We start from the raw sequence: 26,832 nt of genomic DNA, 5'->3' as shown, positions 1-26,832 counted from the left end.
GGAACAGGTCTGGACTGGGTTTCCTGAGGGCCGTGGGTGAAACGGAGTGATGTTTGTTACATGCCATCATGTGTACGCACTCCGCCTTCGGTGCCCATGGCTCGTACAGAACCACCATTCACCAAGCCGACTTAACTACCTGTTTCCCAAGGAGGGCTCTGCACCTGCACTCGGCACGATGCAGGCCACGCGGCTGCTCAGCACGATCTGCATGGGTCTGCATCCAATGTGCACGCCCATCCGCCTTCTCGCTCTAGTCGATCATTTTTTCGGCGGAATGATGTGAAGCTCGACAAGTGCTTCTTGGCGCGGTGAAAGTCACTATACCAACACGGCAACACGCCGGTTACCCAACATGCCGGTCACCCAAATTTGTACAGTGACTGTATGACATGTAGAACATACTGCCCAAGAAGCGCCCCCCCGAACCAAGAATACACAGTCACCCACAGCCTCCATGACACGCAAGGAAGACACCACGAGTCAGCATCCAGGCCAGCCTAATCTTCAGCGCTCTGCACCCAGCGCTTTGCGCGCACAGCCAACATTCAGGATGGCGACAGCAGGCGCAGCGGCGGCAGCCCACCGCCCGCGCCTGCGCCAGCGCCCGCGGCGCCACCGCCCTCCCCTGCGGCGCCGCCCTCCCCACCCTCAGCGCCCTTTTCCCGGGCCACTTCCTCCACCTTCCCTGCCTCAGGGGCAGCTGCCGCAGCCGCCGCCCCTGCTGCCCCCAGTAGCGCCAGCGCCACCCCCCGAAACGCCACGTACTGCACATCTATGTTGAGGCTGGGGTCCTGGTCTTCCTCCTCGTCACCGAACTCGCGCGAGCGGTTCTCCGGCGCAATCAGCTTGACCATGGCTGTGTTGCCCGACCAGCGCTGCGTCAGGCCCATGCACAGGTGGCTTGAAGGCATGGCAGCCGGCTGCGGCTGTGGTTGCGCCGGCGCCGGCGCCGGCGCCGGCGCCGCCGCGCCATTACCACCACCAGCAGCGTCAGCAGCCGCCACGGGCGCAGCACCGGCGGCAGCTGCATTCTCAACAGAGGTTGCGCCGCCGCCGCTTCGGCGACGGTCTCGCTGTGATGCCGAGCAAGGCTCTGCCTGCAGCATGCCCTCAAACGCATTGCCCGCCTCCTCTCCGGCCAGAAGCCGCGCCAGTGGCTGCGCATCCTGCAACGAGTGGCGCCGCGGCTGCGATACGCTGCCCCCAGCGCCATTGCTGTCCGCGCCCGCGGCCGCCGCCGCCGCCGCCGCCTCGGCAGCAGCCCTCGCCGCCTCCACTGGGCAGGAGGGTACAGCAGCAGTCCCGGGCTTGACCTCCTGCCACGGCCGGTGATGGTGGTGGTGGTGGTGGTGGTGGGGTTGGTGGCCGCCGTTGGCGCTCGCCTCCTTTGCGGCAGCGGCGGCGGCTGTGCCGGCGGGCGGCGCCGCGACCCGCTGCGCCGACAACGCCTGCAGCTCCTGTTGCAGTGCCGTCTGCACGTTGGCGTATGTGTGCCGCAGCGCCTGCACGCCCGCGCTCTCCGACACAATTCCAAGCAGCACCTGCACAACCATCAACGCAACCAGGAGGTACGCGTTACGTGTCAAGTATGCTAGGACGTCAGATATAGTCGCACTGTCGCGGACCGGCTGTGCCCGCTGGCGAAGCGGTGTGCAGATGCTTGCTTAAGCCCCCCTGCCACAGAACCCCAACCGCATAACGTTGACGTGCAAGCAGTGCTGAACGCTCAGCCGCGCGCTGACATTATACCATACCAAACACGCGGCGAACCCGGTATAGCCCAAACAACCAGCCCCGGCAACCCAGCACTTCCCAGACCCCGCACCGCAACTCACCCCTGCAACGTTGGGCCGCGTGCAGTTGCGCACCCACGTCCCAATAGGCAGCCCCTCCAGCAGCTCGCCCACACCCGACCACGCAAGCTCGCCGCTCCCGCCTTCAGCAGCAGCAGCAGCAGCAGCAGCAGCAGGTGCCGTGGTGGCTTCAGCGTCAGCGGCAGCCGCTGCCGCAGAGGCAGGGGGGCCTGCATCCGGCGCCTCGTGCGCAGCCACGGCTTCGGCCTCCGCAGCCGCTGCTGCACCGTCCGCGGGTGCCGCGGCTCCCGACGTGGCCGCAGCAGCGGAGCCGCCGGCTCCCTCCGCCGCCCCGTCAGCGCTCGGGTCCTGCTTCCGCCGTTGGCGCCGCCGCTGTCGCGGCGTGTCCTCGCCCTCGCCCTTATCCGCGTCGGCGTCACCCGCCGCTCCCTCCCCAGCAGCAGGCTGCTTGCGCTTGCGGGCCCCGCTGCCGGCTGCGTCGGCGCGCGCCGGTCCGCTGGACGGCCCCGCACCGTCGCTACCGCCGCCGCCGCCACCACCTGCTGCCGCTGCAGCAGTCTCGCCTTGCTTACCGTCCCCGCCGGATCCCGAGGCCTGGCCAGCTTTGCCAGCTTTGCCAGCCTTGGCACGTTCCGCCTCCGGTTCCGAATCCGATCCAGATCCAGCGCTGGCGTCGCCGCCGGCTCCAGGAGGCAACAGATCCCGCGTGTCTGTGCCGTACAGGAAATTCAGCTCCTCGACCCAGTCGTCTTCGCCCTCCTCCTCGAAGTCCGCCGCCGCGGCCGCCGCCGCCGCCGCCATGGCCACCGCCGCCTGCTGCTGCCCCTGCTGTGGCTGCTGGAGCGCGTGGTCCGCCGCCGCCGCCGCGGCGTCCCAGTCCATGTCCGCTGCCGGCGGCTCCGCCGGAGGCGCCCCACCCGCGCCGTCGCCGTCGCCTCCCTCGCCGCCTTCCTCGCTGCTGCTACTGCTACTGCTACTGCCACTGCTGCCGCCACTGTTGGTGCTACTGCCATCCGAATCGCCCTCCTCGCCCTCGTTACTGGAGGTCATCATGTACATGCCGCTGCTACTGCTGCTACTGTCGCCGCTGCTCTCGCTGCTCCCTCCGCTCCCGCTGCTACTGCTGCCGCCGCTCCCGCTGCTGGTGGTGCTGCCCCCCGAACCACCCTCCTCCTCTTCTCCAGCACCCGCACCGGCGGCGGCCTCGCCCTCCTGCGCACCCTGCTGACCCTGCGCCTGCTGCTGCCCGTTACCTGCCTGCCCCGCTCCATCTGCGGGCGGCTGCGCCGGCCCCCCGGCCGGCAGCGCGGGCGGCAGCTCAAGCGCCATGGCCTGATCCGCCGGGTCGCCCGCACCCTGGTGCGGGAAGAACCTGTGGCGGGATGGGCAGCAGCGCGTGAAGTCAGTAAGCAAGGACCTGGGGCCTGGAGATTGGTGCCAAGGACGCCCCCACACTTGCACTTGTAAGCGCAATTAAGAGGCCAGGCCGGCCTACAGGAGATGCTCCAGCGCGCGCTATGCAGCGCTGTGAGCCGCGGCGCGGCGGAAACCACAATGACTGTGTGCCCATGTTCGCTCCCACCTGAACCAAACGACCGGCCACAGCGTACGAGCGCAGCCCGCCGCCGCCGCCTCGTCCACCACCGGCATTGCTGGCTCATCCGATAGTGACGCCGCCGCCACCGGCGCCCGTGCAGCCGCCGCCGCCGAGCCGCTCGGCCCAGCGCCGCCGGACGGTCCCGCCGCAGCGTCCTCCGCTGCGGTCGCGGCTGTAGCAGCGCCGCCCACTGCAGCTGCGGCTGCTACAGCCGGCGGCCGGGCGAACTCAACCCACTCGCCTACGCCCTCGGCGCGCCCGCGCGCCGCCACCGGCGGCAGTAGCCCCGCCGCCACCGCCGCCTCAACTGCTGCCACGTCTGTGACGCCCGACAGCGCCTGCACGTACTGCTGCCGTACCATGCAGTTGAAGGACCGCCGCACCGATTCCTGCGCCGCCCGCCGCGCGCGGCTGAGCGCCCGCAACTCTGCTACGGTCAGCCGCCGCACGGCGGCGCCAGCGCCAGCGGCGGCACCAGCGGCGGCGCCGCCGCCGGCGGCCCCGCCTGCTGCACCTCCGCCCGCGGCTCCCTGCGCGGCGCCTGCGGCGCCGCCGCTCGGCTCCGCAGCAGCCGCAGCCGTCGCCGCAGCAGCCGCAGCCTCAGCCCCGGCCCCTGCCTCGGCCCCTGCCTCTGCGTGTGCGTCGTCCTCGCTCTCACCCTCGCCACTGGGATCCTCGTCGCCGTCGCCACCGTCCGCCTGGCCCGCCGCCTCCAGCGCCGCGCCCGCGCCCGCCACCGCATCATGCTGCTCCTGCCCCTGCCCCTGCTGCCGCCCTTGCTGCTGCCCTTGCCCGTCCTGCCCCTGCCCTTGCCCCTGCTCAGCCTGGCCCTGTCTCTGCCCCTGCTCCTGCTGTTGCTGCTGCTGCTGTTGTCGCTCCACTGCGCGCCGCCTGCTCTGCTGCCACTGCTCCTGCAGCGCGGCCAGGTGCTCCTGCCGAGGCAGCTGGCTCATGAACACGGCGCCGGCCGCCACCGGGCAGGTGAACTCGCCGGCGCGGGAGACGGTAATGCCGTCCACCACAGCTGCATGGAGGCAAGCGGGGAGGCAGGGAGGCAGGGAGGCAGGCAAGGCGGGAGGGCGGAGGGGCAGTGAGGTACGCGTCTGAGGCGCGTGCGGGCTGTGAAATTTTGTGCGGCGGCGTGGCACGGTGTGTGATGATGGCGGCTTAGCAAGCCAGGTAGACAGCACACACCAGCCCCTAGCGCGCAACCCGGTGCGCACCTGTAGTGGAGGCGAGCTCGGGGCTAATGAGGTACCCGCCCGAGCGGCGGTCCCACACCTCATACCCCTCGCCCCGACCCAAGCCGCTCAGCGCCCTCGTGCCGCTCAGCGCCCGGCCCGCCTCTATGTCCGCGACCACACGCGACAGCCGCGGCGGCAGCGGCGGCGCCGCCGGCGCGGCGGCGCCCACCACGCCGGCGGGAAAGGCGTCCATCATTCCTAGCTGGTCCATGGCGGCGGCGGCCGCGGCCGCAGCAGCGGCGGCGGCCACCGCCGCCGCGCCCTCGCCCGGCTGTTGCTGCTGCCCCTGTCCCGGTGCTGCTTGCGCCGCCGCCTGGCCAGGCGCTGTCCCGTTGCCTTCCACTGGGCCCGCGGCAGCGGCGGCCCCGTTCTGGTCGGGGCCAGCCGCGGGTTCCGCCACGCCGGCGGCTGCGGCTAGCGCCGCCGCCGCCTCATTCTGCTGACGCAGGAACTGGTGCCAGACCACCAGCTCCAGCAGCAGCCGCTCAAGGCCTGACCAGACAGCCGATTGGAGTGATGGTACGCGGCGGCGTGAAACATGGGTGTTAGCGGTTTGGCATGTCACATACCGTACATTGCGTGTGACAGCGGCGTCAGCGCCGTAGTGTCCAGACGCGGTCCGGTATAGGGCCCAAGCCGCCCACCTACCCATTGCCCCGCCCCGCCTTACCCAGTGTGGACCAGTTCTTGAGGGAGTCAAGCATGGCCCGCCGCAGCCGCTCGTGTGTGGGGCCGGGCGGTGCGGTGGGGTCCCGCGGCTTGAGGCGGTCCTGCAAGTGTGAGTTTGCATGTGCATGTGCAGGTCAAGGTGCGCGTCATTGACTTATTGTGCGTTTATGTGTTACTGTGCACGTGCATGTGCGGCGCCCCGCCGGAGGACATCCAACGAGGTGCGTTGCAGCGGTGCAGTCGGCGCAGCACCAGTCCCGGAGCCCTCGTGTTCTACACGTCACGAGCGGTGCACAATCACAACAGCATGACGAACACCTGTGGCTTTTAAGTGGCCACAAGCGCATGAGGTGGCGGCACTCGCCTGCAGCTTGCGGGGCACGCGGTGCAGGAACAGCACCCATGCCACGTCGGCTGCGAGCGAGATCATCTCGGCACGGTGAGCAGTGGTGAGTGGGTCCTCGGCGTTCAGAGCCTGCAGGCGATACAGTAACCGTGCGGCGCGGCAAAGGGCGCAGCAAAGGCCGCAGCAGCATGAAAAGGTGAGGCCGAACTCCCATAGCACGCACCGCTGACTGCGATGTGCTACCTAGCAGTCATGCCTGACCGGCGGCAGGGCTGTCTGCCATGCACGCCTTCCCAAGGTCCCGGACCCTCTGCCTGCGCCACCGCCGCCGAGCTCCTACCTTGAGCATGCCAATGCAGTGGATGTTGGCCGGCGCGCGGCTGCAGTAGATAGCCCAGCCATTGGGCTGGAACAAATGACCCGCCTGCGGTGGGCGGCCGGGCGTGCGGACGATTTCAGAGAGTTGCCGCATGGAGCCAGAACGTTTGCCTTAAACTAAGCCGTCGATAACATAAAGGGCCGTAAGGGCTCTTGAGTACGGTAACGGCTAGCCCGCATGATGGACAAAAATCAGCACAAAACCTCCCACCCAGAAAGACGGGTCGTCTTCGTCCAGTCCGCCGTCCGTGTAGAGGCCCGCGAAGCTCACAGCCGCCCGCGACCCCAGCCCCGCTGCCACAATGCCCGCCTGCTCCGCCGCCGCTGCAGGGCTAGTGCAGGGCCCTGTCCCTGGCCCTGCCGCGGCGGTCCCGGCGGCGGCGGCCGTGCCTGGCGGCCCCTCCTGCCCGCGCTGTGGCCCCTGCCCCTGTTGCCCCTGGCCCTGCCCCTGGCCCTGCTGCTGCCTGTGCCGCTGCTGGGCGCGGAAGGCGCCGTGCAGTTGCCGGTACAGCAGCCGCAGCGGCGTGGCCTGGGCCGCCTGTGACACGCGAGGGCGCAGACACAAGGGCATGGATCAGTAGGTGACGTAGCGCGCCAGCCCGCAACATGGCAGCGGCAGGGTGTAGGTGTAGGCCTGGTCCCAAGAGCGACCTGCGCCCACCGCATCAGCCGCGCCCAACGCACCCGCCACGGCCATTGCGAGTCGTCAGCCCCCCGGGGGTTTCCTGCCACGCACCTGCACCCGCAGGCCAAAGTGCCGCGCCAGCAGGGGGCTCCACACCGCGTTGGCCGCCGCCACCGTGCGGGCGTCGCGGCACGTGCACGCCAGCGCCGCCACGTCATGTGCGCTGTCCAGCCAGCCCGCGATGGCGGCGAGCATGTCGCGGTCCAGGGCCGCCCATGTGGTGCCCCCGTCGGCGTCGCAGGCGGGCGCCGACGCGGGTGGCGCCGACGTCGCGCCCGGCCGTTCGACGGCAGAGCGCGCAGCGCGCTTTGCCCACGTCTGACGACCTGACATGGTGGGAGTGTAGTGTTCACACTGCTCCGTTCACCAGGTCCCAAGGCGTGCAGTTTGGTCAAAGGAATTCCGGCCAAAGGCCCCAGAGTTCCGGAGCCGCAGCTGCTATGATGGATTCAATTATAGTTCACAAGCTTCTAGAGAGACGGTCACTTCCTGGCAAGCGCGCGCGACGGCGACGTAGTGCCGCCACACTAGTTGGCCTTATGAAATAGCGGCGTGCTCAAGCCATTGTGAGTTCCATTATGGGTACTATGTGGGGCTAACATCAACTCCATTCATGATTGATTGATTGATGTTACAAGTTCATGCTCGTAGATTGGTCCAAACGAGCCAGGAAGCTCATGGACCGCCAAAACTAGTCTCAAAAGGATTATTCAAAAAGCAAAACAGTTCATGCAATAATATATCTAAATTGGTCGCGCCGTAAGGTCGTTACGTCGCAGCCTTATCGCGTGAATGACACGCGCTAAACCCCTCTGGTCACCACTGGCCATCGCGTCCATCATAGTCGCGGGAATCACCTCCCACAGCGTGCTTCTGATATCATCGTACGCCTTGCACTCAAGCAGCACATGCCTCTCATCCTCTACATGCTCCTCCCCATCAGCGTGGCAAAGCGGACATACTCTCTGTGCTCTCTCCCTGTGCGCACCCTGCGCACCGCGTGGGTTGTTAGCCTCAATCATCCACACGCCCATCCTGAATCTCATCATGGAGACATGCCATGCTCGAGGAATGTAGATTTGCGTGTGCCGTGTTTCCCCCATCCAATGCTTGTAACGACATATCTTCACGCCAGGCTTGACCCCTGCTTGCGTCACAAAATCCCGTGGATTAACCTCTAACCTGTTGCTAGCCCAGTCCTCCTCAAACTTCTCGCGTACCTTCCCCATGAGGGAGGCAACATCCAGTTCTTGCGTAGTAATGCGTGTAATATTGGCCTCGATATCAGCTGCCTCTCCACTGAAACGGTAGCCAAGGCCAACCATCAATAACCGCAGAACTTTAGCCCCCCACGTGTGCGTGGGCGGCGTCGGTAGGTTGCTCAACACCGCTCGTATCTCCTCCTTAAACGCCTGATGGTAAACAGTGCCGGTTGCCTTAACCAGTTGGTTCCAAAAACGGAAAACAAGCTCAGCCCAATGCACGTGTAGTGGCATGCACCCAAGCTCTCGAAAGAGCAGTTCATGTGTTGGTTTCTGGGCTCCCACCACTTCCTTCATGAAATCCATCTGAATGCGAACCATGCCATGCTCTAGTGCTCGATCAAACGCTCCATATCTTTGACCGTCAACTGGGGACGCATTGAACACTTGGAGAAGCGCGTCTGGTGCCCACACTTGTGCACCGTAAGATAATACCGCACGCACCTGAGCGTTAAAGCACCGCATAGCTACCGCAGGGACCATAAGCCCCTTCTTGCGTAACTTCCGTCGTAGTGCATGCATAGCTCGCTCACCCGATGCACGTAACTCTTTGCAACATAGAAGACAATTTGGGAACAGTCTCTTTCCCTGCCATTTTGCCGCGCGGATCAGCCCATGGCAGGGTTCTCAGCAGCTGGGCTGTCCAAGTTGAGCTTCACGTTGCAGTTTGACTTTATATATGTGAGATACGGATAACGGTGGTCACAAAGCTTGTGTTGAGAGGGCGGACTGCAGAACTTTCCACTGGTTGCTGACCGGGCCTCGCGAGGTTTCTTTCTGGCATAGAGTATACGTGTACTATAATCTGTCACTCAATTAAGTCAAGAACGCAGAACTACTGCTCCGCGTTGCTTCTCGACTCGGCCCCGGCCCCCGCCGGGCTGTAGGCATCAAAAGCTGTTGCTAAGAGGACCAAACAGCTGGTAAAGATGTATAGCAACGGTTATGTGGGCACCGGCGAGGATGTGCAGCGCATCCGGCGCATGGAGAAGCAGCGCGAGGAACAGAAGAAGAAATATGAGCAGATGCACAAGCAGACGAAAGACCAAGCGGATGCGGCGGGACTCAGGCAATTCGGCGCATCCACTGAGGAGGTGGGACGGAGAGTGTGGGTCAGGGTTGGGCGGGTGTGTGTTTCGTGGCAAGCGGGGGTCACGGTGGCTCCGTCGTCGTGCAGCAGTGCTACTTTGACTGCACTGCTCCTTCCTACCTCCGCGTATGGCCATTTCTTTGCTTGTCCGTGTGGACAAGACCGCAACACCCGCCGCGGCGGCGCCAGCCAACGCCTGAGGGGCGAGCTAGGTGTCAGGCGCAGGGCGAGGCTGTTGCAGGGCTGTGGCGGCGCTGCCTTTTACCAACCGAAACTTATGCCCGAACCAATTACCGGTCGCCATGCTTACCCCACTTGCACAAGCCATGTGCGTGCCGCCCCTGTGCTTACTCCCAACGCAAGCACGCGTCCCGGCCGATCCTTCCACTCCTTCCACAGGCGCTAGAGCACGCGTTCAAGAACGAGACGGTGGGCCTGGTCACAAAGGCGGAGTTCATCCAGAAGCGCACTACGCTGCAGGAGCGGTAAGCACAGGCAGGCGGCGGCGGGCCATGCCGGGCCGGGGTGAGGTGGGGACGAGTGGGGTGCGTTAGCAGGCGTCTGGGTTGTGCGGGCGACGCGCACCGGGACTGTGGGGCGACGCGCAACAAGAGCTGGGCCTCGGGTCCGGGGCCTCGGCCCCCAGCACGCGGGCTGTGGGTCCGATGCTGGGGCTGGGACTGGGGCAGAGGCAGAGCAGCACGATGCCTACGGGCAGGGGCAGGGGGAGGCAAGTGTGGGGCAGAGCTGTGCAGGCGAAGGGCCCTGCAGGTATGCGGCCACGGGTCGGGTAGGCCCACTGTGCGTGGCACGCGGCAAAGCGCCCGCGTGAAGCCACCACGTGTGCCTCTGATCACGTTGCTCCCGCAGTATGGAGGAGGAGCAGCGGCGAAAGGTGGAGGCGGACGAGGACGCGGCGAACAAGGAGCGAGAGAAGCGGAAACGGGAGAAGGTGCGTGCGGCGGTGGTGGCGTCATTGCTCGTCTGCAGGGACAGCTGCAGGGTACAGGGAGGTGGTCTGTTCCGTTATGCACTCATCTAGCCTTGGTCACAATTGTCTAGCCTGATGTCGCAAATGCTGAAGCAAGTGGGCCTGGTTTCATAATGATGTGCAGGAGTTGAGAAAGCCCAAGCTCAGCTTCTTTGCTGACGAGGAGCAGGAGGGCGAGGAGGACGAGGAGGTAGGCAAGAGCGTTCCTCGCTGGAATCCACAGGACCCTGAGGATTCCACAGGACTCCAAAGGACCTGTGTGCACTCCGTTGAAAGCCGGCGTTGTCGTCTGGGTGACCGTCTCTTGCCTGCCTGGCGCCATGGGTCATTGCCAGCAGGCGGAAGCTGAAACGTCACACTGCCCATACCCGTCCTGCCGCAGGATGCCCGGCCGCCTGTGAAGCCGGCCTTCAAGCTCCCTGCGCTGGCGCGGGTAGCGGCGGCGGCGCAGCCACCCGAGCCAGCGGCGGACAACGGCGCGGCCGCACGGTCAGGCAGCGAGGAGCCGGCGGGCAGCGAGGGCGGCAACGGCAGCGACGGCGGCAACGGTTTGTCGAAGAAGCAGCGCAAGTTCGGGAAATTCGGCAAGGACCCAACCGTGACCACCGACTTCCTACCCGACAAGTGAGAGCTCTTTGACGGAGCTTCATTCGTTATGCACCGTATGCTGCGCCTCTTCTTTGTCCACAAAGAAACCCGTGACATGACACCATAACACTGCAGCCTGTGTGTGCATGATCTATACGGTGTTCACCTCCACAGAAGCGGCGTCGCAAAAGCGCGGGGTCCCTTTTAGCTTGCTAGCCCTTCGTTACCGTATTCCTTCTTATATCGATTGCTTAGAATGGGGATTTCCGTCGGCTCCCAACATACAGCAACCGCCTTCCGCCTGTCTGACTCAGCCGCTCACATGCCACGCCGTCTTGTGACTCCTGCGCCCTGACGCTCTTGGCCTTGTCAGGGACCGGGAGCGGCTGGAGCTGGAGATGCGGGCGCAGCTGCGCAAGGAGTGGCAGCTGGCGCAGGACGTGATCAAGGCCGAGCCGCTCACCATCACCTACTCCTACTGGAACGGCACAGGACACCGGTGAGAGGGGGTCCAGAGGGAGAATGCAGGGGACACGTGGGGTGGGAGCGCATGGGGCGGGTCTGGGCTGGGGAGGCTGCGAGTCCTGGTCGGCTGGCGCGTGCGTGGTGGGGGAAGCTGATGCCGTCTGCCTGCCTGCCTCGCATCGCCCAGCGCCCTTGTACGTTGCCGCAATCGTCTACTTGCCGTAGCCATGCCTGGACCTGGCGACAAATCTCGGTTGGCTTCCTGAGCCAACCTGCGCCACGCATAACGCCACGCGCACCACCACACGCACGACCACATGCACCACCACCACCACCACCACCACCACCACCACCACCACCACCACCACCACCACCACCACCACCACCACCCACACGCGCCGCGCAGCCGCAACGTGTCCGTCAAGAAGGGCGACTCCATCGGCGGCTTCCTCAAGGCCGTGCGCGAGCAGCTGGCGCCCGAGTTCCGCGAGCTGCGGCACGTGGGCATCGACAACCTCATGTACATCAAGGTGGGGAGCGGCGAGCGAGCAGCCTAGGCCCATGAGGGGCGAGGCCCGTGAGGGGCGAGCTGGCGAGGCCTGTGTAAGGAGCAGGCGAGGCCTGTGAGGGGCGATTGAGGGGCGAGCGGGGCCTGTGAGGGGCGAGCTGGTGCGGCCTGCGGAAGTGCGGTGGCAGCAGTGCGCAGCAGCGGGCAGGGAGCGCTAGGCCCATGTTGGCGAAACGTTACTCGGTGAAGACGTGGTAGGGGCCCGGGCCGCCAACATGCGCTGCTTGCTCCGCCGCTCAATGGTTGCCACACATACACCCACAGGAAGATTTGATCATGCCGCACCACCACACCTTCTACGAGCTCATCATCAGCAAGGCGCGAGGTGCGTGTGCGTGTGTGGGGGTGTGTGAAATACATCCAAAACAGGGCTGCGGTTGGGGAGCCGTTCACCAACTTTTGTGCCGGCCCACCAAACGAACATGGATCCCCGGCTGTTGCTTTACCCGGGTCATCTGCCTCCTGTGCTTCCTATGCTTCTTATGCGTCACCATTTCCCATGTACCTTAACAGGCAAGTCGGGCCCGCTGTTTGACTTCACGGTCAAGGACGACATTCGCATTACCAACGACGCCACTCAGGAGAAGCAGGACACACACGCCGGCAAGGTGCGAGTCAGCGGCGGTGGTGGTGTGGTCCCCGCGTTGTCGGTGCCGTAGCTCTCGGCCTAGCGGGGTTGTGGTCCTGTCGTGTCGTTACGTCTCATGTCGTGTCACGTACCCCTATTTGTCTGGGGTTGGGAACGGTGGTTGGGAACGCGCACGTGTGTGAGGCGAGGGCGGCGGGCTGACCTGCCTTGCGGGGCCGCGCTCCGTACGTCATTGGTCGAAGCCCCCGCTGTGGCCCCCCTCTTGTGGTGCAGGTGGTGGAGCGCCACTGGTACGACAAGAACAAGCACATCTTCCCCGCCAGCCGCTGGGAGGTGAGCTCGGAAGGGGTGGGGGAGGGGCTGCGAGCAGCGTGGCGTTTGGAGGTCTCCGATTTCTGGAGAACTGGCAGCCTAGGGGCTGGGCTGGCCTGGGCTGGCCTGGCTAACGAGTGCAAATAGCCGTCAGTATAGTCATTGTACTGCTGCTGGCGCAGGAGAGCGCTTTGAAGATCGTGCCCGTGCCATGCATACCTCTGCCCCGCACGAGTATGTGTGCATGTATGCCTTGCTCCCCACCAGGGAAGATCCACCTCTAGTGCTCACCACCAGCGCGTCCGCCCGCGCCATGCGCTTTACGCATTTGCATGCGTGTGCATAGTTCGTGTCTCACCACTGGCAAACCTCGCGGACAAGCCCCGTTCCATGTTCTTACACCGCCTGTGCCCCGCACCCCTCCTCCGCTACCTCCCACAGATTTACGATCCCGAGAAGAAGTACGGCGAGTATACCATCTACGGCTGAGGGCCCTGAATTCTTGATGGGCGGAGGCGGAGACGGACGCTGCGGCTGGAGAGGGTGTAGCGAGGGTGTAGAGGGTATGGAGCTTGGGTACGGAGTGATGGGTACGGTGCGATGGGACAGGCAAAGGGGCAGGTTGGTGTAGTCCCGTGGTGTGCAGTATATTCCCAGACTCCAATATTCAATAAGCAAGTTGCAACACCAAATCGTGGTGGCTTACGGTGGCGTACCGCGTACGGTGGCGTATTGCGAAGTTGGGTGGGGCTGGCGTGTGGCTTCGGCACGCCCGGGCCTTGAGAGCGTGGCAGCTGCAGCCAGCAGGCGGAGGCCACGTTCGCGCAGGGCGACCCCCGGGTCCTACCTTGGCCTTGTTTATTAAATATATCACATGCCGTATTATGTATTTCCGACATGAAGTTCCTAAGACGTTGTGGCACGCAGCTGGCGATGAGAACGTTCCAAGGTGCAGATCAAGGACCGCACGCTTCAGCAGCTCAGGACCAGGGCTTTAATTTGTAGCATTGGTTTCACATACAAGCTATGTCAGAGCTGGAGGCTCGACTGATGACCAGCGAAGACAACCGAATCGTTTACCAAACTGCCGCAAACTCGGTGATTCAGCACTCACTGCTGGCCTAAATCATTATTTTTAGCCAATTGGCGCTAAAGCTTGAATAAGTGCGGCTGAAGGGCCGCAGTGCAAGAGTTGCGTTCCAGCGCTTCAACTTGGGCTTCCAGGCGTGATCGCTGCAAGCCCTTAAATGAGCACTGAAGCATATACAACTGGTGTAGGCACGCGCTAGGTGGTTTACCGTTGCAGAGCCACCTGTTCCGGTGGCGTGCATCTGCCCCTGGCGCGCGCGCGTTACGCGTGGTGCTCGCTCTCCTTTTGCGAGCTCTGAGGCGAGATAATGTCAACTGAGAACCATGGGCCTGAGCATTTGCCGCACCTGCACACCGCGTTCGAGGACCCTGAGGCGCAGCGCGCCGCTTCCAGTGACGACGGCGAGGAGGGCTCGGACGAGCAAAGTCAGGAGCACCACCATCATCACCACCACCACCATCACCACCACCACCACCACGCGGACACAGCGCCACCCACCGGCGGCCGTGCCTCCCCGCTGAGAGGTCAGCCGGGGGGCCAAAGCCAGGGCAGCACCGGCCAGGGCCAGGGCCAGGGCCAGCTACACCCCTCCCGGCGACGCCGCTCCCAGCCCCTAGCCGCCAGGAGCGGCGTCGGCACCGGCGACGGCACCGGCGGGAGTGGTTCCGGGGGCAACGCCGCCGCACGGCCCCGTACGTCGGGTGGCGGCATCGGCAACGGCAGCGCCATTAGTAACCACCCAGCTACCGCCGCCGCCACCGCCGCCAGCACGCCGCCGCCTGGCTCCGCGCGGCGGCGCTCCTTCGGCATGCAGCCCGGCGGCCGCCGCAGCACCTCATCCGGCCCCCTGGCGGACGTGCCTCGTTCTGCTTCCCTCTCCCCCTCCGTCGCCCTGTCCTCGCCCTCCACCTACACCTCCAGCTCCCGCGGCAGCGGCGCAGCCGCTGCAGAGGCCCGCGGCCGCGGCGCCGGCGGCTACAGCCGCGCCGCCAGGAGCGCGCGCCGGCGACATGGCGGCGGCGGTGGCGGCGGCGGCGGCATTGGCAACAGCGGCATTCCACTGGATGGCGCGGTGCTGGCGGCGGCGGCTGCAGCGGCGCCGCTGAACCGTGTGTCCTCCCACTACACCGCTAACTCGCACTACACGGCGCGCTCGCGCCGCTCGCGCTCGTGCTCGCGGTCGCTGGGCGGGGAGCGCGGCCTGGGCGGCGGCGGCGGGGAGCGGGGCGAGCGGGGCGAGCGCGCCACCCACCCTGACATTCTGGACGACCTGAGGGCGCTGGATGACCTGGAGGTGTGGAGGGGGGGGGGCTGCAGAGGGGGTCGCAGGAGTGGCGGTAGGTGTTGTAGCGGTGTGGTGCTAAGGAGGGCAGTGCTGTTGAGTTGGTGGGTATCTGCAAGGAAGTGCCACAGCTGCCTATGTCCCGTTGCCCAACCCTCCACATCCCCTTTTCGCCTGCCTGGCGCCCTCTCCTCCTGCATGCTGCAGGGCGGCTCCCTGCTACGCCCGCTGCTGACGGTGCCTGACGAGGACGGCGGCGGCAGCCGCGACGGCGACCGCGAGGGCGGCGGCGGCGAGGACTGGGATGGCGGCGGCGGCGGCGGCATGGACGGCGGCGGCGGCGACGGCGGCGGCCACGTGGACGAGGCCGAGACGTACGAGGTGCCGGAGCTGCTGCAGGCCAAACCCAAGGACGTGCTCCAATTCATTGAGGAAGAGGGTGGGTACTGGGTAGGCAAGAGAGTGTGGGAGTGGGAATTGGGTTGGGATGGGGATTGGGTGGGAGGGGTGTAGGGGGGGAGGTGGGAGGTGTGTCCAGGCGCTCTGAGGCAGTCTCACTCCACTGCACCTTCTTGACTGCCTGCTGCCCGAGCGTGCGGACTTGGTATTGACTACGGTCTACCCAGTCTTGACTTTTGGAGTCATGGAAAGATTGGAAACGACCTCTCCACTGAACAAACACGACAGGCGTGGTTAAGTTGGGTGAGTTCGAGGTGGCAGACGGACTGGCGCTCAAGGCATTTGGCGGAGAGCCTTTCCTGGTAAGGGGGTGGGGGGTGGGAGATACGCAGGGGACTACAAAGCGTGGAGCGGGTGGCAAAGGGTGGAGAACGTTGGGCTGGGTACGCCGCCGGGATTGGGCAGTCCTTGTATGCAGCTGTGTCTGGAATGGTGAAGAAGATAGAGCGGGTCGGACTAGGATTGCAACTCTAGTGTGCCGCTCCGCGCCCGGGCCGACGTTCTGCCCTGGCTGGTGCCGCAGTCACCAGCGCTCGGCCCTGACTCCTCCTCGCGTCTCATTCTCCCATGTCATCCCCACATCTCATCCTCACGTCTCATCCCCACGTCTCGTGCCGCCGCTGTCCGCTGTTGTCCGCAGGTGATGGGACAGGAGCACGCGGAGCCGCCCGGCCTGAAGGAGCTGTGGATGGAGCGGCTGGTGGAGGTGGTGGGCGCGGGCCGCATGCAGGTGGGCAGGCGGCGAGGGGGGAGGCGAGGGGGGGCGGCTGTCGGGAGGGGCGGGAGGCGGTTAGGCGGGTAGGCGGGTAGGCGGGGAGGCGGGTAGGCGGGAGGCGGGGAGGCGGGAGGCGGGTAGGCGGGAGGCGTAAAGGCGGGAAGGCGCGAGTGGCAGTGCGGCGAGGGCGGCGGTGCTGCGACGGAGGTAGCGGCGGGGTTGGAATCACGGAGGCTTGTTGGAGGCTGTGCAGGGAAATTGCTGGTCCATGGATCAGGGGGCGGCAAGGACAACAGTGGCAGCGTCACCACTCGCGACTGCCATCTGGCATTCTCCCCACACCTCGCTCCAACGCCCTGCCTTCGTACCACCTGCCCCGAACTCCCCCCTCTTGCCACCTCCTACTGACCTAACCACTCGCACCGATCTAACCACTCCCACCGAGTCAACCACTCCGTTCTCCATGCGCCCCACAGGGCACGGGCTGGAAGAGCACGCTGTCTGTGGAGGCGCACGTGGTCAATCTGTACGACGCCGCGGCGCCGGGGCGCGGCGGGCTGCTGCGGCCGCTGCTGGGGCGGCTGCGCGCTCACGGCTGCCCGCCCACCGTGTTCGCACTGCCGGCCGTGCAGGTAATGGGCTGCACGGGGGGCGCTGCAGGCAATTGCAAGCTAGGTGCATGACGCCGGAGGCCCAGACATCTGACAGCTAGCTAGCTAGCTGCATGGCGCCTGCTGCACGCATACAAGCTTTATGTCTCCCTGCGCCAATCTATTGTATGATTGTGTTAGTGACGCAAATGTTTCTACGCTACCTTAGCTGCAAGTGCATAATACCTCTCGTTTTGCTTGCTCTATACCTTTGTCGCGTCGCCAGGCCGTCATCGCGCTCAAATGGAGCAGCTGGGCTCGGCGCTTCCTGCTCGCCGAGTTCTTCTTCTACGCCGCCTGGCTCGCCGCCTTCTCCGCCTTCTCGCTATTGCTGGAGGACGGAGACGACACCGCAGACTCTGGAGGCGACGACGGCGGCGGCAGCAGCATTGGCGGCGGCGGCATGGGCGCAGCGGCGGCGGCGGTAGCCGGCGGGCCGCAGTGGCGGCTGTACGGCGAGTCGCCGGGGGGAGGGGGAGGAGGCCCCGGGGCTGTGGGCGGCTGGGGGCTGCCAGTGGTACGGCTGCTGGCGGCGGTGGCGCACGGCGCCGCCACCGTGATGACTAATGGCGTCAGTGGCGGCGCCGGTGGCGGCGCCGCCGCCGCCGCCGCCGCGGCGCCGGCATTCGTAGACGTGTTTGCAGCCAATGCCAATGCCACTGCCAGTGCCAGTGCCGGCTACAGCCGCGTGTTGCTGTTTGGACAGCACAACGGCAGTAGCAGCAGCCACCTGCAGCAGCAGCCTGCCGCGTGGGGCTGGGGCTGGGGCTGGGGCGGCGTGGGTGTCGGTGACAGTGCTGATGGGGACTGTGCGGCGCGGCTGCTGAACATCTGGGACTGGGGCGCGCTGGCGGCGCTGCTTCGATCGCCGAGGGGCGTGGCGCAGATCATCACCAGCACGGCGGCGGTGGGTGCAGGAGCGGCATTGAGGGGGCGGAGGGGTAGGAGAAATGGAGGAGTGGAGGAGTAGGAGGATGGGGTTTAAGGGATATGTGGCTTGTGCCGGGGAACGTGTGGATCCTGTTGTGGGTCTCGTGCACTGATGCTGAGCGCCTGCTTGTCCTTGGCAGCTGCCATCGCACCTACCTCACCGGATACCTACCCCCAAAGCCTCCTGCCGTTATGGTCCTCTCCTTTGCTGTGTTAAGACGCCTGCCTTCCTGCCTGCCTGCCTGCCTGCCCGAGTACCTGCCTGCGTGCCCTCCACGGCCTCACTTACTACTTCTTGTCTCACTACAGGTGGCGTCCATGCTGCCCTTCGCCTACATGGAGGTGTGCACCATGATGGTGCAGGGGTGAGCGGTGGGGAGGCAGTGGGGAGGGGTGGGGAGGGACAGAGGGAGCGGGGCGGGGTGGGGCGGGGATGGGGCGGGGCGGGGCGGGATGGGGCGGAGTCGTGTTCGCGATGTGGCTCGATGTGATCCACACCCCATCCCGCCACTAGGGAGTGGGACTAGGCTGGGAAGTATGGCACATGCACATACACACACACATTGGGCGGGCTTTCGTTTCTTTTATTAACACACACCACACACACACACACACACACACGTACATACTGCCCACCCAAACGCGCACGCACGCACACGCAGCCTGGCCTGGGTCTCCATCTTCAACCTGGCGGACGTGGTGTCGTACTCGCTGGCGGCGGGGCTGTGGGCAGCGCACCTGCGCTGCGGCAGCCTGCCCGCCTCCGCGGCTTTCAGCGGCGCGCTGGCGCTGCAGCACGTGCTGCTGTGGACCAAGCTGCACTACTACGCGCGGTGAGGGGCGGGGCGCCCGGGAGGGGAGGGGGTTTAATGTGCCCTTGCCCAATAGGTCAGGGGGCAGGGAAAGGGAGGGCAGGGAAAGGGAGGGCAGGGAAGGGCCCGTGGCTTCCGTGCAGCCCGGTCACAACCGCCCCTGGCTCCCTGACAGCCTGATCCCCGCGCGTCCGCCTCACCTCCGCCTAGCCTTCCCCTCACCCCCTCCCCTTCACTCCCCCTTCCGCTCCCCCTCACCCCCGCCCTCCCGCCCGCCCGACCGCTGCCAGCGTGCTGACGCCCACCCGCGGCGGCTTCAACGACACCATCCGCATGGTGCTCAAGGAGCTGCGCACCTTCCTCACCTTTGTGGGGCTGGTCATGCTGGGCTTCGCCTTTGCGTTCTACTGCCTGTTCAGGTGAGGAGCGGTCGGGTGGGTGGGTGGGTGGGTGGGTGGGTGGGTTGTAGGCAGGGAGTGGGAAGGAGCGGTGTTTCGGGTGCATGCTTTTGAGTGCCGTCGGGATGCCACAAACTAGAGCTGCGCGGCTGTGCTCCCACCGACTGTCCCGTGCCGGCCCCCGCGCATGCTCTCTCCCCCACATTCCCTCTTCACCAACCTGCCTCTTCACAATCCCTGTGCTCCGTTAGTTTGGACTGGTATTAAGAACCCCACTGCCCCCACACCACCACCACCCCTCCCCGCACACCTGCAGGCAGGACCGCGACGACTTCGCCGACTTCTCCACTCTGTGGCACTCGTTCGCGAGCATGTTCGCATACATGCTCCAGATGTTTGACTACTCAGTGCTCTACAAGTAAGTTTGTGCGTGCAGTTTGAGGATATAACAGCTGCTGTCAGCGGGCGACCGTAAACTGCTCATGCTGCAGCATCCCGGCTAACATTCCAGGGTCCGACCTCCACCTCGACCCGCCCACCCAGCCTCTCACCACCTCCACCTCACGCCCATTTTCCGCTATCTCACGCCCGCCCATTGAACCGTATCCGTACCACTTCCTTATTTACTCATGAGTGTAACCCCCACCCCCGCTACCTCCCTACCCCCTCAATTTCTTTTGGTTTAGCTTGGGCTGGTGTTTACAACCTCCCCCCCCCCCGCTTTTCCAACCCCCCGTGCCACCCCCCCCCCCGTCTTCAACCAATCCTCCCCGGCAGCTCCACGCACCCCTTCATGGCCATGCTTCTGTTCATGGCGTACGAGCTGATGGTGGCGGTGCTGCTGCTCAACATCATGATCGCGCTCATGACCAGCGCCTTCAGCCGCGTCACGGCGGACGAGGGGCTGAGGTACCTCATCTACAAGGCGGAGGTGCGGGGTTGGGGGTGGGGTCACAGGCACCCTAGGTGAAAAAACTGCGGTTTTGGCCCCTTAATAACTTTTGTGCGACAACTAGCCCAGTCATCAAACTCGGGCAGTAGGTTCGTGCTGAGCAAACACTTGATGCTCCGGTCTCTCCGCAAGTTGTCGGGCAAACGTTATATGGCTTGCAAGATGGGGGGTACGAAACGTGTCAGAAGGGGAATCACTGACCCCAGACTTCAGCAGATCCCTCCTAAAATCTTATGAAGCATGTCGGACACTATCCATATGGATTCTGTGAACTCAGGGGGGTGAAATATTATGCGGGCTGGGAGAACAACCCGCGTGTTTGTCCGCACAGGTGGGCATGCATGGACCAAAACGTGTCCAAACCGACATGCGTATTCTAGCCGGCCGACTAGCTAAAGCTTCTATTGTATATGTATATAACGTCAAACGAGTAGACAGGGGCTCAGATTAGCCTGTCTGTCCGCACATTGAAAGCATGTTGCCCTGGAGGGCACGAATTCCAGCGTCCTTTGCTGCCGTCGATTTATTAAGATCGGCGGATGTTGTAAAACTACTTGTCGAACGAAGAGGAGGCCTCCTCGCGATCCCGGCTCTAGGTCACGACTAGTCTCCAAAGGGTTGCTTTGAGCCTAAATCGCACGTTGGAAGACTTTATGGTTGCTAAACGTTAGATTGAGCCTTGTATCGGAGCTACAGGGTCCGTTGGCGCAAAGCATTCAACATCTATTTGCACGCTCGTCAGCAAACGTAAATGTCTGCTGATATCTATGACATGTGTAACATGTAAAAGCCATTGCAACTTGTCCGAGTAGCTAACTCGGCCGCATGAGTGAGGGGAACATATTCAGACCCCTCGGCATGGTGCCCTCCCCGTGTGGGGTGGGGTTTGGGGGGGGGGGGTGGGGGGGGGGTTGGGGGTGGGGGGGGGATGTGTGTGGGTGGTGGGGGGTGCGTGCGTGTGTACTGTGGTGGGGGTGGGAGGGGCGGGATGTGGGCAGGCGTATGGCGGGAAAGGCGGGGAGGTGGCAAGGAGGCGGCGGGGGGCGTAGGGCAGCGGGGGGCGGGTGGGGCGAGTTGGTAGTCGGGTCAGGGAGCAGAGGTTGGCGGGAGGGGCGGCGGGCGACAGGGGGGACATGGGTTGCAGGGTCCGACCGCACGCCAGCACACAAGTACTGGAAGCCAGCCTCCCAATCCCCACCCGACTGACCGCCCGCCCACCCACCCTGCTGCTTCTGCTGCTGATGCTGCTGCTCCGAAACACGCGTCCGCAAACACACACACACACACACACACACACACACACACACACACACACACACACACACACACACACACACACACACACACACACACACACAAAACACAGGTGATTGACGAGCTGGAGAGCACTCTGCCCAAGTGGCTCATGATGCGCCCCGCCTGGTACCCACACTTCGTGCACGTGCTCAAGGTGAGTGGGTGAGCGAGTCCCTCGGAGGAGGGGCGCAGGGGGTGCCGTACATGCCCGGGCCCAATGAACACTGTAGTTCCCACCGTGTGTGGGGAAGGCCCGGCGCTGCCGTCCCTCTGTGCCACCCACTGCAATTACATTTATACATACGTGTCCGTTCGCGCACACGCCGCGCCCTGTTTGTGAACGAGCACAAGGAAAACAGTACGCGCAGGACAGTGTATGCGATGCAGGGTTATGGCCGCGGATTACCTTTGAGATATTACTTTACTGCCCTGTGTGTGTGTTCCCCACAGGTGAGCCCGCGCTCCACGTACGAGATCAACCTCAACAGCGTGTGGAGCGGCATGAGCAGCCTGCAGAGCAGCCTCATGAACGCGCAGCAGGTACGGGGGGAAGATGACTGGGTGATGGGGAGTTGGGTGGGCTGCATGGGGGGCGGAGTGCGGGGTTGGGTGTCTGTGCGCGGTGGGTGGGGTGACATTCATCACTAATTTAGAAGTGAAGTGTAGCAGGAGCAGTAGTATAGCAGGCGCCCCGCGGGGGCGGGGCGGGGGTGGGAGGGTGGGGGGCTGCGGCTTTGCAGCGGTGGGACGAACGGCGAAAGGCTGAGGGCGTGTTTCAGAACGCGTGAGGAAATGTGACCCCATGCGAAGTGTCCTGAGGCCGCCTTTTGCATCTGCCTGCCCACCTTCAAATTCCCACTTCCCTCGCACCAACTCATCCGTCCGCCGCGCCTGCAGGAGACACGGCTGCGAGTGGAGGCGCTGGAGAGCAAGATGGACGTGATCGACCAGAAGTTGTCAGCCACGGTGCGTGCGCGTGTGTGTTTATGGGTGTGGGCGCGCTTGCCCATGCTGCCGGTGACTCCCGCCTCTCCGGAACTGTAGTAGCTGAGACGACGCGCACGTACACATACACACACACGCTGCATCGCATACACTGTCTTTGCGCAACGTTTTCCTTGTGCTCTTTAACACACACGCACACAAAGACACACGTTCGTGTTTCTTCCCTAGTGCTCTCTAACGCACAAACACGTGCACATGCGTACGCAGGTGCGCCTGCTGGCAAGCCGTCTAGTGAGTCACCGCGAGCTGGCGGCGGCGCTGTCCATGGACGATGACGTGGCCGAGGCGTCTGGATCCGGATCCGGTGAGCTGCAGCGCGAGCTGGATCCGGACCTGGTGGGCGAAGACGGCGAGCCGGATCCAGAGCACTGGCGCGACGCGGATCTGGATCCAGCCAAGGAGGAGCAGGAGGTGCCGGAAGCTGAGGAGGGGGACGAACTGCCACTGGGGGTGCGGTTTGGAGACCTGGTGCCTGTGGGGCTGGTGACTGGGAGCGGGGACAGGAGAGGCGGCGGCCGGCGGCGCGGCGGCGGCGGCGGCGGGGTGTTAGAGGAGCCTTCACCCCGCCGGCAGCTGCCGCAGCAGCAACAGCAGCAGCAACAGCTGCACAGCACTAGTGGACGGCGCCGCGATGGCGGTGGCAGCAGCCACCACGGCGGCAGCAGCGTTGGCCATCGCGCGCACCCGCAGCCGCCCTCACACCACCAGGCATCCATCTCACACGCGCCCTCCGCGTCTCACCACCGCAGCAGCCACGCTCCCTCCCATCGCCACAGCCAGCCGGCCTCCATGGCCCACGGCTACAGCCAGCAGCAGCAGCAGCAGCAGCCGCACACGCCGCTGCCGCACGCTGCTACAGCCGCAGCCGCTGCTACTGCCACCACCGGCAGGCCGGTCCTGCACCACCAGCCCTCCACCGCCACCACCACTGCCGCCCACAACCACCACACCCACTACAGCCACAGCCAAACCCACCACCACGACCGACACTACCAGCACACCCAGAGCTACAGCCCCGGACACCGCTACAGCCACGGCTACAGCCACGGCCACGGCTACAACCACCACCCCTCAGCCCGCGCTTCTGGCCACGTGTCAACGCCTGGGTACGTGTCAGCCTCCGGCGCCCCCTCAGGCCACGTGTCCGGCCACGTCAGCCACGCGCCCTCTCTGGGGGCCCACGGGCACATGCCGGGCAGCAGCAGCAGCCGCCACTACCACCACAGCCAGAGCCAGGGTCAGGGCTACAGCCACAGCCGCGGCCACCACCACCACGCCTCTTCACACCACTCCCAGGCCCTGCCGTCTCCAGGCACTCGCCCGCACCTGAGCTCACCGCAGTACGGGCACCAGTCCTCAAGCCACCACCACCACCACCCTTCCCGCACAGCCGCTGCCGCAGGCAGCGGCGGCGCCGCCGGCGGCTACAGCCGCCACAGCGCCTTCACCACTGCCTCCTCCGCCGCCACGTCCGCCGCCCTCAGCCGCGATCCGTCCCTGACGTTCACCCTTCAGCCTGCGGGTCTGCCCCTAGCGCAGGACTACGAGTTCAGGAGTGACCCTCTGCCTGGCGGCGCCGGCGGAGCGGGCGGCACACGAGGCGGCGGCGGCGGCGGCGCGGTATGGGACAGCAGCGGCGACTCGGGTGCTGCAGCTGCTACAGCAGTGGTTGGCGGCTCGGGCGGCTCTGGCTCGAATCTTCCTCCGCTGCCGGCGCCTCAGCGCGGCAGCGGCGGCGAGGGCGCGCTGAGCGTGGGGCGTGGCTTAGGTCCAGCGGTTGAGGGCCTGTACGAAGGACTGGAGCAGCTGCAGCTACAGCCGCAACAGCAGCAGCAACAGCGGTCGCAGCAGCGCGGGTATGGTTGGAGTGGCATCGGCAGTGGCTTCGGTAGCGGCGGCGGCAGTGGTGGTATTGATGGCGGCGGCGGCGGCGCAGGCGGTGCCGGGTGGCATGTGTACGGCGGCACCTCGGGTTCCGGCGGCGGCGGGCTGCGCGGCGAAGGCAGCGGCGGCGCGGGCGGGGGGCTGGGTGGACGGCAGATGACGACCATTTCTGAGAACGGCTCGCATGCGGAGCTGGCGGGCGGCGGCAGCGGCCGGCTGGCGGATGAGCTGGGGCCGGTTGGGTTCGGCGCTAGCAGCAGCGCTGTGTCGCTTCCGTCGCTGTATGGGGGCATGGCCGGCAGCCGCGAGGGCAGCGGCCGGGGCAGCAGCCAGGGCGGCGGCGGAGGAGGAGGAGGAAGGGGAGGAGAGGGCGGGGGAGGCGGAGGAGGGCCGGGCGAGGGCAGTGGCCATGGCGGCGATAGGGCTGGCAGCGGCAGTGCGTAGGCAGTGTGTAGGGCAGTGCTTAGGGTAAGCAAGGATGGTGTGGAGCGACCTGGCGGGGTTGTAGATGCGGGGGTCCAGGTTGCGTATGCGATGTGCAGATACGGTAATGGAGTAGGGGTGGTGGCGTGGGGGGGGGTCGGGAGAGCTTCGCAGTTGCGAGTCATCAAAGTAGCAGTGTTAACGGGGATTCGGTGTTGAAACGAGTCGGCGTGGCAAGTGCTGCAACAGGTGTCGAAGTGTCTGGGGACCAAGGCGCAAGTTGTTTGGACCTGCGATGCAGCTCACTGTTCCTTAGAACGGGACCTCCTGGACAGGGAATCCGAGAGGCTACTACATGAACTCATGGAGTATGCACCACCGTCGTGCGGGCTCGGCCTGATGGTGCAGGTGGGCACTGCGACCGTTACGACTCATCATATTATCGACGTGCGTGAAGAAACGCAACACAAGCAAACAAGCCGTGGCGCGGGCGGGAAGTTGCCAAACGTCCCACGAGGGCCAGTAGCTGAACGCGAGCGCGTATTCGATACTCAGAGCAGCGCACAAAGCATGTCCAAAGCCGCCAGTAATGCAGAATTTCGTTTCCTTGCTGTGCTCCGTGGGTGAGTGAGCGCGAGCGTGGGTGAGGCCGCCGGGGGTTGGCGTGGGGCTTTGCCATGGAGCCATGGAGCCGGTACTGCAGAGATGCTGGGCTTCCGGCGCATTATCGGTCGAGATAAGGCTACTTCGGAGGTGCCGGGCGAACCGGGCGGCCCGCTCGGCAGAGCCGGTTGCTCACAACGCTCAGTACCAGCCATGGCGTGCGCAATGGTAATGGTTGATGGTCAAGCTGTGTGTTTCTGTGGAGTTTCTGTTTCAAGATGGATGCACGGCACGAAGGGAAGATTGAGATACAGTATTGCTGACACGGCGTGACCGTGCAAACAACTTGGGGATGATGTGCGGCGGCAGCGGGTTTTTGAAAGGTAATCATGGCGCCGCACCACCACCCTGCTCCGTTATCGCGACATGATTACACAGGCCCTCAATTCACATGTTGTCTGTTTGTGCCGACGCACACAGCTCAGAACCTGCGCCTTATGTCACGACGCAGCTCCTCCTTGGCACGATGCACAGCGCCAGTCTGCTTCTCGAGGGCGCGGATCCGCCCTCAGACCTGCATAGTAAGGGTAAGAACGCGACATTGCAGGCAGGGACAGGCCGCAAGGGTTCCATGGCAGTTCAGCGTGGTAACGCATAACGCATGTCAGAACGCATGTGCGGTCGCTCAACAAGCTGTAAGCGCAAGTCCTGATTGACGCGAGGTGAACAGAGAAAATGGACAGCTGACCTGTGCGTTTGCAGCGCTCGTGGCGCTATCACCCTACCTGCAGACATTGCGTCATGTCACGCACGTACCGGCGAGCGAGCGCTGTGTCGGCCGTGTGCCTGGTCACTGCGCGGGACCACCTTCCACATTACAGGACAAGGTAATTGTCGCGAAGCTCTGGACCCGACGGCCCCGCGCCCATCGTGACTCTTACCTTTTCCTATAGTGCGGAAGGTGGTTGCGCGCATCGTCTTGGTCCACAAGACAGGCGTCCTCCGGCATGCGGTCCAAGGCCAAGGCTTACTTGCGCAGCTGCAGATGCATGGTTTGTGTGTGTGTGTGGGGGGGGGGCTCAAGTTTTGGTTGAAGACTTGGTTAGGGCTAGCATGGCCACGGTGTGCACGTTCACATCCCAGCTGAGCCATTCGTGCCAAGATTCGTGCCTTCCCGTCCCCCACTGTCTCTTTAAACCTCTATCACACTTAACACCTCCCCGATGCCCGATACCCCTCCCTAAAAGGGTAACAGACATTGAACGAACGACTTGGCCTGGACGAACCGCTTGCGTGAAACCTGCAGGCATTGCGCCATGTTGTCTTGTACCGGTGTTGTAAGGGCCCACCTGGCACTTACAGGGACAGGATAGCACGCATGCTCGTGGAAACCACCTGTAACCAACAACACCAACAACTTCAACAGAACGTACCGGCGAGCGAACGCCGAGTCGGCCGTGTGCCTGGTTACTGCGCGGAACCAGCTTCCGCAATACAGGAAAAGGGAATAGTCACGATGCTCTGGACCCGACGGCTCCGCGCCCATCGTGACTATTACCTTTTCTTATATTGCGGACGGTGGTTGCGCGTTTTGTCCTGGTCCACAAGACAGTTTGATGCCAACCCCCAGGCACGCCCGCCTGGCCTCTCCATTGAACTTATGCAGCAACTGCATGCCTCCGGCGGTGGGGGGGGGCGGGCCTGTTACCGCTGGTGCCGCATGTGAAAGCGC

General features: G+C 64.7%; 3 protein-coding genes across 3 annotated transcripts; 2 read left to right on the top strand and 1 right to left on the bottom strand.

The window, feature by feature from the left end:
- Positions 1-44: 44 nt before the first annotated feature.
- CHLRE_07g341250v5 (uncharacterized protein) lies at positions 45-7,304 on the bottom strand. Its single transcript, XM_043064356.1, has 9 exons — positions 6,788-7,304; positions 6,263-6,589; positions 6,014-6,097; positions 5,692-5,802; positions 5,329-5,428; positions 4,638-5,150; positions 3,400-4,438; positions 1,839-3,189; positions 45-1,544 (listed from the first exon to the last, which is right to left on the bottom strand). The coding sequence occupies exons 1-9, from the start codon at positions 7,067-7,069 to the stop codon at positions 549-551; spliced, it is 4,803 nt and encodes a 1,600-aa protein (XP_042922949.1). The 5' UTR covers positions 7,070-7,304; the 3' UTR covers positions 45-548.
- A 1,000-nt stretch (positions 7,305-8,304) lies between these two features.
- On the top strand, positions 8,305-13,480 carry CHLRE_07g341300v5 (uncharacterized protein). Its single transcript, XM_043064358.1, has 11 exons — positions 8,305-9,092; positions 9,488-9,573; positions 9,959-10,040; positions 10,204-10,269; positions 10,462-10,703; positions 11,041-11,166; positions 11,539-11,662; positions 11,965-12,025; positions 12,214-12,308; positions 12,563-12,622; positions 13,043-13,480. Exons 1-11 carry the CDS (start codon positions 8,928-8,930, stop codon positions 13,088-13,090), a joined length of 1,155 nt encoding a protein of 384 aa, XP_042922948.1. The 5' UTR covers positions 8,305-8,927; the 3' UTR covers positions 13,091-13,480.
- Positions 13,481-13,534: 54 nt separating this feature from the next.
- On the top strand, positions 13,535-25,490 carry CHLRE_07g341350v5 (uncharacterized protein). Its single transcript, XM_043064359.1, has 15 exons — positions 13,535-14,985; positions 15,181-15,412; positions 15,661-15,734; positions 16,073-16,162; positions 16,624-16,779; positions 17,024-17,704; positions 18,037-18,092; positions 18,390-18,560; positions 18,830-18,958; positions 19,254-19,355; positions 19,715-19,868; positions 21,256-21,339; positions 21,636-21,725; positions 22,083-22,151; positions 22,398-25,490. The coding sequence occupies exons 1-15, from the start codon at positions 13,999-14,001 to the stop codon at positions 24,516-24,518; spliced, it is 5,196 nt and encodes a 1,731-aa protein (XP_042922947.1). The 5' UTR covers positions 13,535-13,998; the 3' UTR covers positions 24,519-25,490.
- The last annotated feature ends 1,342 nt before the right edge of the window (positions 25,491-26,832 follow it).

This window comes from Chlamydomonas reinhardtii, chromosome 7, assembly GCF_000002595.2.
Source record: "Chlamydomonas reinhardtii strain CC-503 cw92 mt+ chromosome 7, whole genome shotgun sequence".
NCBI classification, from domain to species: Eukaryota; Viridiplantae; Chlorophyta; class Chlorophyceae; order Chlamydomonadales; family Chlamydomonadaceae; genus Chlamydomonas; species Chlamydomonas reinhardtii.
This window is presented reverse-complemented; position numbering and strand designations above follow the sequence as displayed.

Excerpts from the sequence above, each read along its gene's own strand:
- CHLRE_07g341300v5 (XM_043064358.1), top strand. The coding sequence starts at position 8,928 with ATGTATAGCAACGGTTATGTGGGCACCGGCGAGGATGTGCAGCGCATC. Across the intron at positions 9,093-9,487 it reads TCGGCGCATCCACTGAGGAG|GCGCTAGAGCACGCGTTCAA; the intron begins GTGGGACGGAGA and ends CTCCTTCCACAG. Across the intron at positions 12,309-12,562 it reads AGGACACACACGCCGGCAAG|GTGGTGGAGCGCCACTGGTA; the intron begins GTGCGAGTCAGC and ends CTTGTGGTGCAG.
- CHLRE_07g341250v5 (XM_043064356.1), bottom strand. The coding sequence starts at position 7,069 with ATGTCAGGTCGTCAGACGTGGGCAAAGCGCGCTGCGCGCTCTGCCGTC. Across the intron at positions 5,429-5,691 it reads GCGTGCCCCGCAAGCTGCAG|GACCGCCTCAAGCCGCGGGA; the intron begins GCGAGTGCCGCC and ends TCACACTTGCAG. Across the intron at positions 4,439-4,637 it reads CGAGCTCGCCTCCACTACAG|CTGTGGTGGACGGCATTACC; the intron begins GTGCGCACCGGG and ends GCCTCCATGCAG.
- CHLRE_07g341350v5 (XM_043064359.1), top strand. The coding sequence starts at position 13,999 with ATGTCAACTGAGAACCATGGGCCTGAGCATTTGCCGCACCTGCACACC. Across the intron at positions 18,959-19,253 it reads GCGTTCTACTGCCTGTTCAG|GCAGGACCGCGACGACTTCG; the intron begins GTGAGGAGCGGT and ends GCACACCTGCAG. Across the intron at positions 19,869-21,255 it reads ACCTCATCTACAAGGCGGAG|GTGATTGACGAGCTGGAGAG; the intron begins GTGCGGGGTTGG and ends CACAAAACACAG.